The sequence below is a fragment of the Seriola dumerili genome, unplaced genomic scaffold, assembly GCF_002260705.1.
Source record: "Seriola dumerili isolate Sdu_G_001 unplaced genomic scaffold, Sdu_1.0 BDQW01000260.1, whole genome shotgun sequence".
Taxonomy (NCBI): domain Eukaryota; kingdom Metazoa; phylum Chordata; class Actinopteri; order Carangiformes; family Carangidae; genus Seriola; species Seriola dumerili.
Window position 1 is genome coordinate 1,224,999 of NW_019174515.1, and position 18,379 is coordinate 1,243,377.

Sequence of the window (18,379 nt, forward strand, 5' to 3'; positions counted from 1 at the left end):
GACTGAACAGAAGATAAGGGTGTGAGTGGTCGTCAACACTGTGGCTTAATGGACAAAGGACAGAACCAGGAACTTGACAAACAGAAAATCCAAGGGAAAAAACAAAAGTTTGACAAGTGAGGCTGAGAGAACAGTGATGACCAACTGATACAAATTTAAACATAGAAATGAAGGAAAAGCCTGCTAAATGTACTTCTGGATGTATTGATCTCAAAATCCTCTGATCCTTAGTCGTGTTTAAATTACTCATGAGAATTAGATGGAAAATCTCCACACACAAAAAGGGGCTTGAGCTGAGAGGCACTTCCTTTTCCTCTCTCTTCCTCTTCTATTGTCCGATCATCACACATCCAGCCCTCCTCTCTTCCTCCTGCAATCCTTTTCATGGCTGAGTCAAAGTGAGCAGCTGACTGGGGATTTCCTGGACAGGTCATGCTATTGAAACCACAGTCCCTCCGTGCTGTCCTGCTGTAGCGCTTCGACTAGTTCTGCTTCATTTTTCATTTCGCTTCTAAAGACTCATCTCTCTCCCTCTCTCGTCCCTCGCCTCTCTCAGTCTCATAAACGTGCCACGCCGGCAGATATCTTTTCCTGAGGTGTGGTAGTTACTACAACCTGACTAGCTACTTGTTGTGTTTGGCTAAAAGCTGTCAAAGTATTTAGAGAAGTTTTCCAGACTGCATGCAAACAATACACACTAGACACCCACTGACTGAAGAGAGGCACATGCTTATTTCACCAATGCCCTAACCACTGTCTTTGACCTTTACCATGTTGTGTGTCGACATTTGTCTCATCTAAATCTAAATTAAACCTTTCCAAGTCTCTGACCAGACTAGACTAAAATATATTTAATTCAAATGCTAACCTCAGCACTGAAGCTAAATTATATACTTAACCCTGCATTAATAATTCTGTGATCATTTACAATAATGTGTGTAAAAATGCCCTTGTTTTTTGGTTTTACATAAGTATTGTACTGCAGGAGGAGTTTCACAATAAAGAATAAACACACATAACTCAGGATTTTGAACAGCTACAGACAGCTGCATCATTTCCCATGACATAGTCTGACAAGGCAAAAGGGCGACTGCTTTCTCATTCTGTGGCAGCTCGTGGCCTCAGCGCCGTTTGGAAAATCCAGACCTAATAAATAAGACCTGAAGTTTGCATGTTTTTTATCTTACACCAAAGAGAATAATCAACTTTGTAAAGTACTTGTATGAGTGTAGCGATGCACCTGTCTGTGCAATAGTCTGAAGCATCAGTGTCTTTTAGGTCTAATTCACAACATTTAGAAAAATAGGTGACACGTAAACCCTGATTTATAGACACAAGGGGTAAAGAGGAGCCTGACTGATTGGTGTAAATTGTGATTTATAGCTCAGCAGCAGATTTCTCCTGTTGTTAGAGCCACCGAGCACTGTGTATTCCCCTCTGTCAGAGTCTTTCACTTACTTTGTGACACGAGTGACAGTTGGAGGGTCTGCCTAGTTTTATTACTGAATATGGGTTGGAATATGAGACTATTGTCGACATGGCTGTATTTCTGTTCTGTCAGTCACTGTGTTAAATAGCAGTGAACAAAGGGTTTGTAGAGGAAATGGTTTGGTGGCTAGATGTGTTTTAGTTTAAAGAAGATAACTCAGACTTTTTCTTTTTTCAGTTTTGTTTCATGTTGTTTTTACTCTCAACAATCTCTGCCAACATCAGAAACCTGCAGGAGAAAACACAAGCGAGCCGTCCTGACCAATCAGGTGTGTGCGACATCCGTGCGCTATCTCCAAAGTCATCGTAGCCCTGACGTGAAGCTACATCTTTGAGGAGATACTTCTTAAAGTGCCACAACGGAATAACATTCAGACATCATGGGCTGGCAACTACTGAAGTAACTGTTGGAGACACTTTAGTTATCTATCCATCAATAATTATCCACATGCTTAAGATTGTTGAGCATGTTGAGCCAAAGCTATACAAAAAATTAGTAATGTGACATGTAGCCTACAAATGTGTGTGTGTGTGGATGGTGGTGGTGGGAGGGGGGGGTTAAAAAAAAGGGAAGTGAAGCCTTTGATTTAGCTGCAACAACTACAGTCTGACACTGAAATAGAAATCAGTCGACGTGCTGTGTGCCAACCTGACGTGCCAGAAGGTTTGTTACACAGAGAAATCCAGCTCAACTCGTGTTTAATGAGCTGATAAAACAAAGCTCATCTTTTTTCATCATTTTTGGGTGGATTATTCCCTTTGTTTCTCACTCCGTCCTGACCTCCGCCTAAAAGTTTCGATCTTAAAAAAGTAACGAGGAACAACAGCAACCATGAGCTCACTTTTCACTGCATGTGAAGGTGTGAAAAAAGTAAAGCCAGCTCGCACAGTGACAGAAGTGTAACGACAAACCACACACATACAGAATCCACAGAAGCCACATTGAGTGTATGAGACAAATATATACACAGGAAGTGCCTCCCACTTCCTTGCCTCTCTCTCTCTCTCTCTCTCTGTCTCTAAATGTTACTCATGGCAGTGTGTTGCTGAGCAGCAGCCAGTCGTGTTTTTCCCCTCACTGAGCTCACTCTCTCTCTCTCCCCCTCTGCTCTGACTCTCTCGCGCGCTCTTTGGCTCAGCGGACAGACGACACCTCTCCTCTCTTACTCCTCTTCTTCTCTGCCTTCTCTTCTTGTCTTTTATTTCATGGTATTGTCTTCTTTCAGCTGTTTATATATTTATTTCTTAAAAATATTCTTTCTCTCTTTCTCTCCCCCCCGACTCCCCGTGCCAGGGAGGTTAGTGGGGGTCCCTGAAGTGTGTGTTTGAGAGTGTGTGTGAGTGTGTGTGTGTGTGTGTGTGTGTGTGTGTTGAGGGGTTTCGGCATGGAAGCGGTGGCACTGTATACGTTTCGTGCCACTGAAGGCGATGAACTCAGTTTCAACAAGGGAGACATGCTCAAGGTAAGGAAAATAAATGTTCCCTACTTTTCCCTTTCTATATCTATCTATCTATCTATCTATCTATCTATCTATCTATCTATCTATCTATCTATCTATCTATCTATCTATCTATCTATCTATCTATCTATCTATTTTTTTATCTATCTACACATGTTACTCATACTTGAAGCAACAAATCAACCACCACCATCACTTTCTCTCTCTCTCTCTCTCTCTCTTTCTCTCTCTCCGCCTCTGCTGTGATAATTACAACAATTATAACTTTAGCATCAACAGCTCTTGACAGTCCGTATCCAGGTGCTGCTGTGGCTGACTAAAGAAAGAGCCATATGAAAAACAACCAGCGTATAGATGGCTTGAACTTGTTGTGATTGTTACAAACATTGGATTTTTGGCCCTGGTGCAGCTGGTAACTGAGAGGATAATATGTACAGATATTTATTTTTTATTTGATCTACACAGTTGAAACTAACTCAACAAGTTGTAAAGCAAAATTAGAGTAGTTTAAAAGAATAGTTTGACATTTTGGGAAATATACCTTTTCACTTTTTTGACCAGTGTTAGAATAGAAGATCGATGGTAAACATGTAACTTGAGCCAGGAGCCGGCTACTGTAGCTTAACATAAAGATTAGAAACAGAGGGAAACAGATCAGAACCTGGTGGCAACATCTGTCTGCCAGCATATTCAAAGCTCACTAAATAATGCGCCACATCTTGTTTGTTTTATCCATACAAGAAATAAAATGTAAAAACTCTTTAACAGACATTATGTAACAGACTATATCTTGACTGAGAGCAGTAACTTCCTGGAATTTCTGCCAGTTTAGCCCGGAAACTGGTCCTGGCCAAGAAATGCAGAGATGCATAACCCCTCTTAAAATGGTAAATTTGTCATCTTTGTGCTTTAGGCTAGCTGTCCCACCCTCCCCTGTTTTTGATCTTTGTGCCAAGCTAAGGCCTCAGGGCAGTAACGTCATATTTATTGTGCAGAGAGAAGAGTTTTTTTTTTTAAATAAATCTCGTCATTTAACTGCCTGAAAATAAATAAATAAATAAAGATCTTATTTCCCAAAATGACAGGATATTCCTAGATGCATGATGCAAATTCTAGGCTACAGCTTTTGTATTTCTCTGATGGCTAATAGGCAAAACACAGTGCTGACATCGTTCCTGTACGGCTGGAAATTATTGTCGTAGAAAATCGTCCCTTTAAAACATCAACAGTGAACCTCGTAATTAAAGAGCAAGAGCTTCTTTCTCGACTTACAACAAACCGTGACACCAGCTGTTCGACAGTCATACAAAGACAAATCCAGGCTAGAAGACACAGCGAAATCAATTTCTGCACTGGATTTAGCCTCAGTAGACCAGAGTGCAATGATGCTGATGCTGGCAAATTTGGTGTCAGAGGCAGCGCTGACTTTTGCTTGACTAGGACTTGTGCTGTTTGCTTGTACTAGTTTTCCACCATTCTCTGAAAGGTTTCAAATGGGGAAATCTGGGAAATGTTGGAAATCACCTAAGGATGATGAGGTAGACACCACAAAATTACCCCATGACGTATTTGATGATGTCTAATAGGATAGTAATGCCTGAGGGTGGAATTTACCTTTAATTGTAAGCCATACGCTACTATATTATTCATCCCAGATAGACTCTGTTCCAATATTAGACAACACATGAATAAAGCAGCTTCTCATTTCAGCTGTCTGCAAAATCTTTATTTATTTATTTATATTTGGAGCGGAGTGCCAGTGTATGATGGAGCCAATATGAGGTGGCGTTTAGTTTTGCTGCTGTCAGTGTGTTGTTACAGAAAATAAATGTGATTCTTTATTCCCTGAACTTTTTATATCGGGATACAACAATTTGAGAATCTTTTTTTCTAAATACCCTTCTTGTGAATCCTGATAGATTTAGTTGTTGGGTTTGATCAGCACTCAGTTGGTGGCTAGGTCAAACAGCATCAAAGCCACAGTGACGCATTTATTGTAACTAAAATGGGACCAACACTTAAAACACTGTTCACTTTATGTGCAATGTTTTCTTTCCTCCCGCTGGGATAAACTACTCTCTTGACTCAGCCAAACAACTCTGGTTCACACTTGAGTCAGACTTTTAAATAATTCTCCACGTTTGCTCATTCCTGCTCGCAGCACAGATGGCCTGAACTTTACAGTATCACAACATTTCATATAGTATCATGCAATATGTCCATCATTGAAAAAGACACTAAACTGAATGTCAGATAACTCTCCTGTTACTACTTCCTTTTAGTGTGCCAAAAACCCCCCCTTTCTGTAGCTGCTCCTTTTCCCCACCCTGTTGCCAGTGTGGATGAGAGCAATCAGATTTCATTTTTCATCTCATTTTATTATATTGATTATTATTATAATTTGTATCATTCATATGGGGGAGCATTGTTTTGTTCATGCCCTGTTGTGCAGTAGCCATGTGATAAATGTGATCAATCAGTCTGAGTGGAGCGGAGTGGAGACTCGTAAAGGAATGATTATAATGATAGCTTCATAGTTCAATAAAAAAGTAGCTGCTTTGACATTCAGTGTCGGGCCAGGAGACAGAGTTTGACACAGGGGACACAAAAGTGGGGCGTTTCTTTTGTTCCTCAAACCCCAACACACGAATGTGACAATTCGGTTTGTGTGATTCTTCTGTCAGTGGCAGTGACTAAAATCACAGAAAGTAGCCAGGTAGTACAACGGGCACCCCCATCACCGAATAAGAAACATGCAAAAAAAATTTGAGTCACTAAAATAAATCCTTGGGAAATAAAGTTTTTATTTGCTGCACTTCCTGGTCCAACAAAAAGGACCTGAGCCCAGGCTGCCTTAGTTTGTGCAAGTGGGGCATTTAGAACGTGCATCCTGTGAAGGTGAATGAAAAGACGTAATTGTCAATGACAATGTAGATGTATTTATAAAGCATGGAAAGTTTTAGAACATATGAAAAGAAATGAAGAAATTATTAATAAATTTGGTTATTAATAGATTTGGCTGATTGCAGACTCACCGTGTTCTCTGTCATGATGGTCTATGAGCATAACTTCTGTTTATTGTTTAATAAACGGTGGGGCTGTGATGTAAGTGTCTTGTCTGTAGGAAGTAAAGAAGAGAAGAAGAGAAGCTGAGAAGTGAAGAGCTCTAGATGTAACTGTAATGTGTCCCCTGGCAAAGTGGAATTAAGAAGCAAAATTAAAAAAGGACATCAAGAGGGAGGTTCATGAGAGGTGGGGAAAATTTTGGTTGGAAAAGTTAATGTCTGTGGGTCACAGAGTGAGAGTGATGAATTAACTGAGGCTGTGGCTCAGGTCGGTTGAATAAGCGAGTGCAGTAGAGACAAGAGAAAACATCCAGTTGGGCTTATGTAAATGTGATAGTATTAATATAGTGCAACATGTCACATTAAACTGTTTAAAATATAACATAGGGTTGTTTAAGTGGAACTTCTTCTCCAGATAAAACGTCTTTTGGACCGATGCTGAAAACACGAACTGATTCAAAGGGCAATCATTCAGCTCTGTGACTGAACAATGATTGATGCTATGGACATTAAATCATTCTATAGCCTGCAACACATTTTAAAATGCCCATACAAATGTGCAGTGTAACCATTAAAATAGCTGGTGCATGAAATAAAGTTCCTAAAGGCAGAGAAGCGAACAGGGCAACTTCTTGACATATGGGCAACATCGCCCGAGGAGTTCTACATCACTGAAGTGCTCACTGGCAGGATACATTTCATCTGTACAGTTTTTTTTACTATCTGTCACATTTTACCTGTTTAGTTTTGCTGATAAAACGCAGGGGCAATGTGATACAGAAAAAAAAAAAAAAACTCCAAAAAGTGATGACGAAGTGACCTCAGTTCTGCAGGGGAGATGAAAAAGAGAGGGGTTTATGAAATGTGTCTGCAAGCAGCCAAGCAGAGCAAAAAAAAACAACGGCTTAAAATATCAAAATGACAAGGATTGTCACAACTGGATTAGAATACCGAAATAAATATGACAATAATAGACCAGACCAATGAGATGAGAGAGAATAAAACGGCTTCATATTAAACTGGAGCATATCAGGTGACAATGTGTCTCTCTCACAATTAAAAGCTGTCCTCCCCTGCCCTCATCACTTGGTTTTTCTAAGGTTGTCTAAAAACTGTCAATAATAATATTTATAATGAGAATAATAATGATTTAGCATTGCCAGCCCCGGCTCTATTCAAAATGAAGGTAGGAGGTATAGAGAACATCAGTCAGGTCAGGGATGAGCAGACATCACTCACTTCAATCATTTTCTGTCTGGAGCAAATTACTTGAAACACAAAAATATATTTGCAGCTTTTGGCAGATTTTTAAAAATTATTTGGGACATACACACAATACAGGGGCCATATCATACAACAACATGCAGGGCCATATCAGCCATCTAGAAACAGTGACTGTCTCTCTCGTTACCACCATGAGGCTGACATGAATGCCCTTTCCATGTTTATGAGCTTTGATAAATCTGATGTAATGTGAATGTGGCAGCTGCCCCTGAGACAAATTTCAGGCATTTATGAGTTAATTGCTGGTTGCTTTGAATTAAATGCTTAAAGCGAGACCATGCAACTTTTGTAGAACAGAGGCCGCTACAGTCACACTGCAGCCAGTTACACTGCACAAACTGACATGATGTGTTTACTTCTTCTTCGCTGAAATGTTACCTGTATCATGCTACAATGTTGTGTAACAGAAGCACAAACAGAGACTTAAAGTCAGTGAGCTGACTGACATGTCACTTACACAGCAGTGTCTATCTTAAGCTTGCTAAGAGTAGCTAACATTAGCCATCATAAGCTAGTGGCCACACCAGACCATGTATGGTTGTTGCGGCGAGACCTCAGAGTGTGCTGAATTGAGCACAGTTTTTGAATGTGAATGAACTCAGATTTGATCTGTAAGGGGGAAGAATGTATTATTTTATCACATAGCCCCACTTTAAATGTTTTGTGAGAACTGATACTGTAATGAGAGCAGTCAAAAACAATTGAAATGAAGCTTGCATTGTGACATTATGATGAAATTTCTGGGTTAATGCAGAGCAGGCCGGATCTGTTTGCTGGCCCTGCATGTGCGTAATCACAAAGGTCTTCATGTGGCATTTTGAACTTGCCAATAATATTGTGTGCTTTGGAATTTGTGTGAATTGAGAGTTCACACAAAGATGGATAAAAGCCACTGTAGTGGATAATTGAGGAAGATTGGCCTGGCGAGGAGACTGAAATACAGTGAGACAGAGGGAAAAAATAATGACCAAGCCTGCATTAACATCATTATGGGCAATATTACATCCGTGCGTGTGTGTGTGTGTGTGTGTATGTGTGTACCGTGCATGTGTGTATGCGTGTGCTCACTCCTAGATCACCAACATGGAGGATGATCCTAACTGGTACACAGCTGAGCTCCACAACAGAAAAGGCTTTGTGCCAAAAAACTACATCAACCTGCGGCCACACGCGTAAGTACACAGACACACACACACACACACACACACACACACACACACACACACACACACACACACAGACACACACGCATCGTCAACTCATCTGTAAAGCAGATGAATGCATTTCACACGTCCAGCACTGGTCTATCTAAACAGCTCATCAGTGAGTGTGTGCACCTCCGGGCGGTTTCTGCTCTGCTTTGGACATCTGCACTCCGGCATAAGGCAGCCTACCCAAAGGAACACACTCACTCGCTGCCTTACGTAATCACACACGATACAGCCGTGTGTGTGTGTGTGTGTTTACAGTGAAGCTGCTGGTACACCCTGAATCTCCATCAGATGGTCATACACCAGCTGGGTTCTACCCTTCACTGCGACAAACACTAAACTGACAGCACAGCCATTACAGCACTTCTGGCTCATTAATGAACACTGCTGTACGGTCCAGTCAAAGTTCATGTGTAGTCTGTTGGGAAATGTGTTTTTTACTCCTCCACATTTCTTCACAAGAGCCATGAAATAAAAATCCAGAACGCTGACCTTTTTGACCTGAAACGAGAGCGTCCTATAATCTGTCCACCATACTGGTTCATCTGAGTCATCAGATGAGGAGCGCAGGTTCATGAAAGCAGAACATCACTTATGCAAGCCTTGCATCAAAGCAAACTGCTCTACTAAGCAAAACTAATGAGAAATAATAAAATAAAATGAAAAATGACATTATTACTACCGCTCCACCGCTGACAACTGAAATCCAGCATTTTGGGATTTGTGTTGCGTGCATATTTAGCAGCGTGTTTAAAAATAACTTCACCTTTTTTTTTTCACCCCACAGTCAACCTCTCTTTTATTTGTCAGCATTGATCTGTGCTGTGCTGAAAATACAAACATCCAAACAAACTCCTTTCTCAAGTTGATTTGTGCTAAATTGTGTTGCAGCTGCTCATTAATCTGAACAACACAGATCATATGCATGAAGCAGTAGCATCACTGACCTCTTTCTTTCTTACTTATGTCCACTTCTTTCTCTCTTGCCTGCAGCTGGTTTGCAGGTCGTATATCTCGTGGCGTGGCAGAAAGTCGCCTCAGACACAGGGAGTGTGGAGCGTTTCTGGTCAGAGAGAGTGAGAGTGCTCCCGGAGAGTTCTCCATGTCTGTCAGGTAGGTGATCATTCAAGAATCATATATTTTGCACTTTGACCTTTTTCCTCTAAAACACACAACTTTGATCCGTGTGTTCCTATATTGTCATGTGTCCACTTATTACTGCAACTGCCCTGTTTCTCCGCAGGGAAGAGCAAATTTTCATCCTGTCTCATCCAGTACAATCTCATTTAATTAGCAGATCTATGTAAAACATATAATGTGTGCACACATCGCCTCCGCACACAGTATAATTGTCCCTTGTTTGTTAATTAATTCATTCTGAATATGCGCATGTATTAGTGCGTGTGTGTGTGTGTGTGTGTGTCTGTGTGTAGTGTAGTGTTTATGACGGTGGCAGGGGATCAGAGGAGCAGTCAGAGGAAGAGGGTTGAGAGGATGAGGTGTGGGGTGGAGGGTAAGAGGGAAGATCTGCAACCCCTCTGGCCTGATGTGAGCTAATCCTGTCTGGCACACTGCGGCATCTGGAGCTGCTGATGGGGGCGATCGGTTGTCTTGTTGGGGGATGACGGTCAGGGATGCAGCTGAGGCTTGGTGTTTTGCTCCCGGGGGCTGTGTAGATATTGGAATTGGAGAGGCCGGGTGTGTGAGTGTGGGTGGGGGTTATAAAGGCTGAAATTTGGCGTTAATAAAGGCCAGGTCTGGAACAGAGGGTTGGCTTCTCGCTTGCAGCTGGGGCTGTAAGATGGCTCAAGTCAGGGGTTAAGAGTTGAATTTTGGGGTTGTTCTGTGGTCAGTTTCTGATCTTTGGGCATGATACTCTCTCTCAGTGGATTTGTCTTAGACTTTTAGAAGGATTAATACAGGACAGGACAGGACAGGACAGGACAGGACAGGAAAACAGGTTGACTGCAGTAGGGGAATCAAAAGGGAAAATTACAGAAGAGTGAGGGGAGAGAAGGAAGGTGCTGTGTGTAAAACAGGTTTGCCAAGAGGGGACAGAGAGGATTTTGATGCTACTTGTTTTTTTGGCTGTTTGTTGATGTCTCTCTGGCTGTTGTTACTGGATCGTGCAGCAGCTTGAAAATTGGGTCAGGTGTTTGTCTGAGCGCGCGCACGTACGTGTGTGTGTGTGTGTGTGTGGCCCTCATGTACAAACAGTTCACCTGTCAGAGGAGACGTGAGACAGGAGTAACAGTGGAGATTCGGCTCAGCGCGGTCCGGCTTTGACGTCACGTCAGTCCGTGAAAATCAGATCCACTTTCACAGCCATGAACGGGTTCAAGAAAGGGGCTTTGTTTCTTGCTTTATTGGAAAAAATGCAGGTGGAGTTAGGAATCATGCAACATTGTGAATGTGGTATAAGGTTAAACTTTAAATTTATGATATTTGTAGTTTTCAGTTAAAATAGCTATGCATTTTCATAGATGATGGCTTTTATATTTAATGTTTTTCTTCATTAAATATAATATGACAGTGTGATGATACATTAAAACTGAGGGTCAGTTTCAAATCCATCTATTATTACTTTGATCATTTGGTTGTGATATACAGTTATAATTAAATTTGAAGATAAATGTTTTCTATCACTAAAGAGTGATCAAATCAAACGCTGGTAAGAAAATAACAAGTCCTGCATTTATTTAGCTGTTAATTTATTTATATGCCTAAAGATTGAATATATTGAGTCAGAAAGACGCTGGAACCAGCATATAAAATATCAGCCAATGTAGAATGCAGACCTTCCCGCAGGTTTTTTAAAATCTCCGGAGAAAGCACCGGTGACATGACCTCAGCGGCCTCAGTGGAGGATATGGTTCTGATTGTGGGCCTTCAAGGTGATCAGTCGTCATGAAAATTCAGTCAGAAGGGCATGTGGTCTGAAGTACAGACAGAATAGAGGGTGGGCTTCTTTAAAACACCTTTAGAGCAGAATACTTTTGAAAGGTGGGTATAAAAGAATATGTGGCAGGGGACTAACTTCAGACTGTGCCTAGTGACACTGTCCCAATGGGTTATTTAGTAGCTTATTTCTGGAAAGTGGAGCAAAGTGACGCCAACCTAGTATTATAGAGAGAGATGAGGAATCCATTTTGCTTAGCTGGGCTTTCACATCTTCCTTTGAGTCAGCAGCAGATGCACCCAAAGGCTGTATTTTGTCTTTTCACATTTTTTCACAATGCTATAATATCGATCTATCCTGAAAAAGAAAAAGTTAAGCAAAGGAGCTGAGGCACATTGACATAGTTTTAAATAAAAGGCAGCATGTCTTGTACCTGTGTGGTATTTTACAAATTCTTGCAGAGAAGAGGCATAACTGTCACCGTTTCTAAAATGGAAAATCTCACTTCCTGATTCATACTCTGCCACATTCACTATCAATGTCAGCCCCCTCACCCCATGCACCTTCACAGCTGAAAGTAACAACTGTGCTCAGGCTCTGTGCGTCATCAACACACACTCTAAGAAATCAGTAGCAAAAGCATACAGTGTTCTTCGAGGGAAAGTTGATACACTAAACAATTACAATTACTATTTCATTAACATTGTAATTAATTATAATTACAACACAATAGCTCCTTTAATAGATTTTTGGGATATTTTAAGTTTTTGTCATTTTGTTTATCAAGGACTTGGGTTACCTGTTTCTCCTTGAAACAGTAGAAAATGTTTTTTTTATATTTTTGTCAAATTGTGCGAGCAGGACGTCACTTTCTTTTTGATCGCTGCATATCTTGTCGTGTGAAGGAGCTCTAAGCTGTTTCACCACAGCTACGTCCTGCTTGAAACATTTTGTATGAAGAGCACGGTGGTCAGCCCTTGCATGCACATGAAAGCTCACAAACACCAAGGTGGTTGTCCTGTGGCCTTTGTCTTTTATTGGGTGAAGGTCTTGTAGAACAAAAGACATTTTCTTTGGTTTAACAGTCTGATAGTTTGTCTGAGCCAGATGTCTGTCAGAAATGTTGTGTGCGTTGATGTGTCTCAAGCTCTGTGTGTTCACTCTTGTTATTCAGGGAGTTTAATCCAGGTGCTTTTCCTTAAGTCTACAGCAGACATATCTAACCCACATCTGTTTTCTTGGTCTCATATCTGATCGAAATTGACGTTTTCAGCCACAGAAAACATCCTCCTGGCCACCATCTTTGACATGGCCTGAGATATCACTGACTCATTCTACTAGTGGCTGATGGCTCATACAGTAAGTGCTGAATTGAGCTGTTCATTGAGCCTCCTTGTCATCAGTCATCATTAGTCTCTTATCACAGTCATTACTCTAAAGAGGAACCGTTAAAGGGAACTGACCTTTGGGCTTATGCTTATTTTACAGCAACATTGTCTCTGCAGGTTTGAAGTCGCATGAATGTAATCTACTGGGGGGCAATCTCACACTAAGTGACTCTTGATAACTCCTCAGATAGTACATTATTTGGGTTTACTTGGACAAATTAATGCATGCGAGGAAAATGCATCAAAGACTTTATGACAGAGTCAAGAAGTGAGTCAGTGAGTTATGCAATACAATTTTGGAATAAATATATGGGGCTGGAAGCAAATAGCTTCTTTTTTTCCAGGTGAATTTCTCTAAGTTCTGTTCCTGCTTTATGCATCCCCAAACCACTGAAGCACGAGTTTGATCAATTTGTAATATAACATGTCTGTAATATGAAGCATCTCTCGCAGCCGGTTAGCTTATCTTAGTTTAGCTTAGCACAAAGCCTCTTAATCTTATTAACACGTTATCTCATTTGTTGCCCGGACAGAGCCAGGCTAGATGTTTCCCGTTTCCAATCTTTGTGCTAAGCTAAGCTAACTGGCTGCTGGCTGTAGCTTCATACAGACATGACAATGGTATCAATCTTCTCCATTTAACTCTTGGCAACAAAGCTATTCCTTTAAAGCTGTTTGCATATGATGAATAAATGGGCACTGGAGGGATTTGGAAAAATCCCTAATGAATTCATCTTTATGTAGCAACTATAGAAAAACTGGTGCATTGGTCTTCTGTTTTTTCAACTCTCCAGTAAGGCTTACGCCCCAGCTCAATGACACATTTTAATACCACAGTTCTGTGACCAAAACGCGACTGAGACAGACTCGAGAGAGACAGAGACATAAGTACATAGAGAAATACAGAGGAGAGGGAAAAATATAAAGAGAGATGAACAGAGACGGAGTGAAAGAGCAAGCAGCGACAGCAGATAAAATAGACAGGAGAAGGAAAAGCTTACAGTGGGGGGTGGGGGTCTGCTTTAAGTTCTTATTTCTCTGTTTTCTCATACTGACAGTAGAGATGAAATAAGACCAGCCAGTCCTCTGGGAGACAAACCCTCCAGAAGGTCTCCTCCTTTCCTTTCTCTGTCTCTTTTTTTTATTCAATTCTTTCTTACTTAATTCTATCTTTACTCTATCCTTTGCCTTTTATCTCTGTCCGTCTCTGCTCTGTATCAACTGTAGGGGTAACTAAAAAGTTGGCTAAAAGCTCCCCCATGACTTTTGCTAGCAACTTGAAAGTTGGAGATTTTAAGAATTAGACTTATTCACTTTCTTGCTGAGAGATGGATCAGAAGATTGATACTGCTCTTGTGTCTGAACAGTAAAAAATGAAGCCACCACTAGCAGCTAGTTAGCTTAGCACAGAAGACTGGAAACAGCTAGCCTGGTTTTGTCCGAAGGTAACAAAATGCACCTAATAGCACCTCTAAAGCTCGCTGTCTGGTTTGTTTAATCCACACAAAAACTTAAATAAAAAAATAAATAAATTGTTACCCTATGCAAAGGCTTGCTGTTTACACCAGTTTCCAGTTTGTGTGCTAAGCCAAGCTAACAGGCTACTGGCTAGCTTCATATTCATCATTCATATTTTGGTATAGATATTATCACGTGACTCTGCAAGAAAGTTAACTGTCAAACAATTTCTTTTAAGACTTTACCACATACAGTAGCAGTGCTAACTATTTGAAATCGCTACAGGCTGGTTTAGCTAATCTCTTGGAGAGACTGCAAAACTACTTGAAATTATAGTTGTTTTTTTGTTTTTTTTGTTTCAGTAAATTATGTCTATAGCTTCTAACTTAAGGGTTTGTGTAACATTACACAGCCAAAAAAACCTGTGGCTCTTTGGCCTCTGCCTGTTGAGATTTATCTACATGACTTAGATTATTTTTTCCCTCGAAGGAGCTCTGGCTCTGAGAAACTATTACATAACTACTCACATACAGGAATTCCTTTATTACAGTTAAAAGTTGCCAGTTGCTGATATGGGCTCCATCTCCCGAAATATATCTCAACCAGTGACAGCAGCTCTTGTTCTGAACTCGATCGTATCAGTCTGTCCTAATTTTCAGGCTGACACGCAAGAATTCATGGTTTGAATTCATTGTTTGGGAGTTGGAAAAGATACAAAGCTATACAGGCATGGTGTCTTTTCAAAGGCAAAATAAATTACTTTTTTTCTTTTTTAAATATAATCATTGTTTAGGTGAGTGTCTGCTTTTTCTGTGGCGATAACTGACTTGAGAAGAGACTCCTTCTCACTTTATGGAGCTCATATCATTTCTTTCTCAGGCTCCTTATTGAGCTGTCAACACACTTTCAACTAAATTGCCTCCACCAAACATATTTTATCATTCTTCCCCTCATTTGCTCCGTCTCAGCCCCCTAACTGCACACACACACACACACACACACACACACACACTCCTCCTCCTCCATCTATCGAAGCAGGTGACGGCCCTGCTTTTTAATGCTGCAGGAGGAGCTGAACCTCTCACTCTCTCACTGACATGCTTGGCTGGCATGCAAGCGTGACACACATGTACACACACATGCAAGGATGGCACACACGTACTGTACACACANATTTCTTTCTCAGGCTCCTTATTGAGCTGTCAACACACTTTCAACTAAATTGCCTCCACCAAACATATTTTATCATTCTTCCCCTCATTTGCTCCGTCTCAGCCCCCTAACTGCACACACACACACACACACACACACACACACACTCCTCCTCCTCCATCTATCGAAGCAGGTGACGGCCCTGCTTTTTTAATGCTGCAGGAGGAGCTGAACCTCTCACTCTCTCACTGACATGCTTGGCTGGCATGCAAGCGTGACACACATGTACACACACATGCAAGGATGGCACACACGTACTGTACACACAAACACACACACACACACACACTCATGGCCACTGTGCTCACAGACAAGCTGTCTTACATGAGACACAAGCCATGGACGGGCAGTCACACACACACACACACCAACAGACACTCATTGGCTTGCACATGTCAACACAAGATATAATCTGTTATTTGCAGCAAGCACGCAGACTGATAACTCCTTGACACGACCATAAGTTACTGACACACGCACACAGTCACAGAGTTAAATTGACAGCTGGAGGTGTCAGTGTGTCTGGGTGAAGCATTGCAGACATCTGCAGCAGTTTAGAATCTGAACAGCAGATTAGAGGGGTGGGGGATATAGGGGTGCGGGGGGTGCGGGGGGGGGGGGTGGCAGTATGAGAGACACGCGAGAAGTTAGTGAAGTGAGAATAGACTGATGGAGGAAGTCGAGGGAGAGATGGATGGATGACCTTCACACATCTTGAATTGTGCTGGTACAGAGTAAAGTTTTAAAAATAACTTCTGTCCTCATCTACAGTATATCTCTCGCTGTGTGTTCTATCTCTACATCTATTTCATTTTCTCTCTTTCAATCTTTCTCACTCTTGTTCTCTCTTAATCTCTCTCTCTCTCGTTTCCTTTTACTTGGAAAAAGAACATAATCTCTCTATCGCTGTGGGCCTTAATTACACTGGATCAGGGAGATGACAGGGCACTTGGAGAGTGTGCTTTATGTGTGTGTGTGTGCGTGTGTGTGTGATGAAGCTGAGACAGATGTTGTCTGTGTTGTTATAGCACACAGGTTCTCTAATGTCTCTGGGTAATAATGAATAAAACCTTCATCAGCTGTAACACTGATATAGCTACAACATTTCATTTCATCTACTTTCTCTCCTCCTCTTTAAAAAACCTTTTTCTTTTGCTTTTTATAAACCTTTGCTGGTAATGCTGAACTAAGTTAGAGTTTGTATTCACCACAATGGGATCACTGATGTAAACTATTTACAAGATGAGGAAAAGTCAAATATAGTTGATAAAATAATATTAGTAAGTTTCCATTGTTTCCATTGTTGTTCCAATATTTGAATAGATTCTGATCAGCTGCATGGAGATGTCACAGGAAATTTTGGTTTTCCTCTGGCACTACATGTGGAACTGATTTGCCAAGGTCAGAATGAAATATTTCAGATGCTATATGTATGGAGGTTTTCATAACAGTTGATTTATTGTCTTATATAATCAAAATGACATTTTTACTACATGTTGCCCACCCAAAATAATGGTAGCCTTTACAGAGTTTGAATGTAATTCCTTCATATTTCATCTGGAATTATTTCCCAAAAGACCTGGCATCACGTGTCTATGAAAAACCAACTTTAACTTTCTTTGATTTCATAATTCTGTGCCTGAAATCAAAGTTGTCATATCAGTGTAAGTGTGTGCTGTGAGCCACTGAATGAAATAGCCTGTTTGCATCACATTCATTCTGCATTTTGTTAGTAAGAGACAACAGTTAATTTTAAGATGGGCCTGGTAGGTTTTAAAAAAAAAATACATTTCCAAACTGAAACAAAAAATGAATGCTAGACAAAGCATGGTTACTTTTGCCCAACACCTGCAGGAAATGAGCTAGATGTGGCGAACAGGCTAGGACAACTTAAAATGTTTTGTTTCCCCTTTTCTTTCCCTCTGAGTATTTGATGTGTTTCATACTGCTTTTGTGAATCCCCTAAAGGGAAAGTCCTTGCCCTGCCTACATCCTGTCTTTACTCTCCACTCTTCTCTTCACCTTCTACACTCATAAATCCGTACTTATTATTTCTTTGTCATGCGGTGCACGCACTGGCCCATGCTTTGTCGCCCTCAGACAAACAGCTGCACGTGTGCGCAGCTGGCAGCAGTAACGGAGCCCCACCAGTAGGGTGCAGCAGAGGGTGCCGGACAACTAGGGACACTGGTGGGGCTAATGGGAATCGTTCTGGTACAAAAATATATTTTTTTATATAATGGCAAATTATTTATATCATAAAGTAATACACATCTAAATGGGTGTTACATACGTTTGTTTGACATCATCTGCTTTGCACAGACTCCCCCAGACCCACAGAGCGGCCCATGTAAATGCCATAGTCTGCTCTTTTAATTCCAAAATATGACTCACACATACTAAAAAAGGCCCCACCATTAGGGTGCAGCAGAGGGTGCCGGACAACTAGGGACACTGGTGGGGCTAATGGAAATCATTCAGAGAACATCACGACTTTGTGTTATGTGTGTGTGAGTCAATGGAAGGGTAAGGCTGAATCGAGAAAGGCAGCGGAGGCACAGTGGAGCACATAATTGCAACAGGGAGGGAAAAGTTAGATAGATGAAGTCAGATAATGGAGAAGAGTGAGAACACAGACAGGAATACAGACCCTGAGGCAAAAGCAAAAGCAAAAAAAAAAAAAAGACTGACAGATAACACTGCTGCTCACACAGAATGACTTAATGCTCAAAGACTACAGAGGCTGGAACAGTGTCAATCCAAAAATCAGTCAAAAAACGTCCCAAATTGGCTTGAATTACACCGCCTTTTTCCACACCACAGCTTCATTCATTTTTTTGGGACATGGCTGAGGGTGAGAGGAGAGAATGAGGACATGCCAGGGTGAAACAGAGAAAGCAGAGGAAGAAGGGCA

At 41.1% G+C, this 18,379-nt stretch overlaps 1 protein-coding gene across 1 annotated transcript in view; it reads left to right on the top strand.

Moving 5' to 3' along the window:
- The first annotated feature begins 2,544 nt into the window (after positions 1-2,544).
- Positions 2,545-18,379, top strand: part of LOC111230241 (GRB2-related adapter protein-like) — a 31,629-nt gene continuing 15,794 nt past the window's right edge. The window contains exons 1-3 of the mRNA XM_022756908.1: positions 2,545-2,951; positions 8,372-8,469; positions 9,502-9,621. Of these exons, the coding sequence (XP_022612629.1) occupies positions 2,874-2,951; positions 8,372-8,469; positions 9,502-9,621 (296 nt within the window). The 5' untranslated portion in view covers positions 2,545-2,873. The remainder of the gene's footprint in view (positions 2,952-8,371; positions 8,470-9,501; positions 9,622-18,379) is intronic.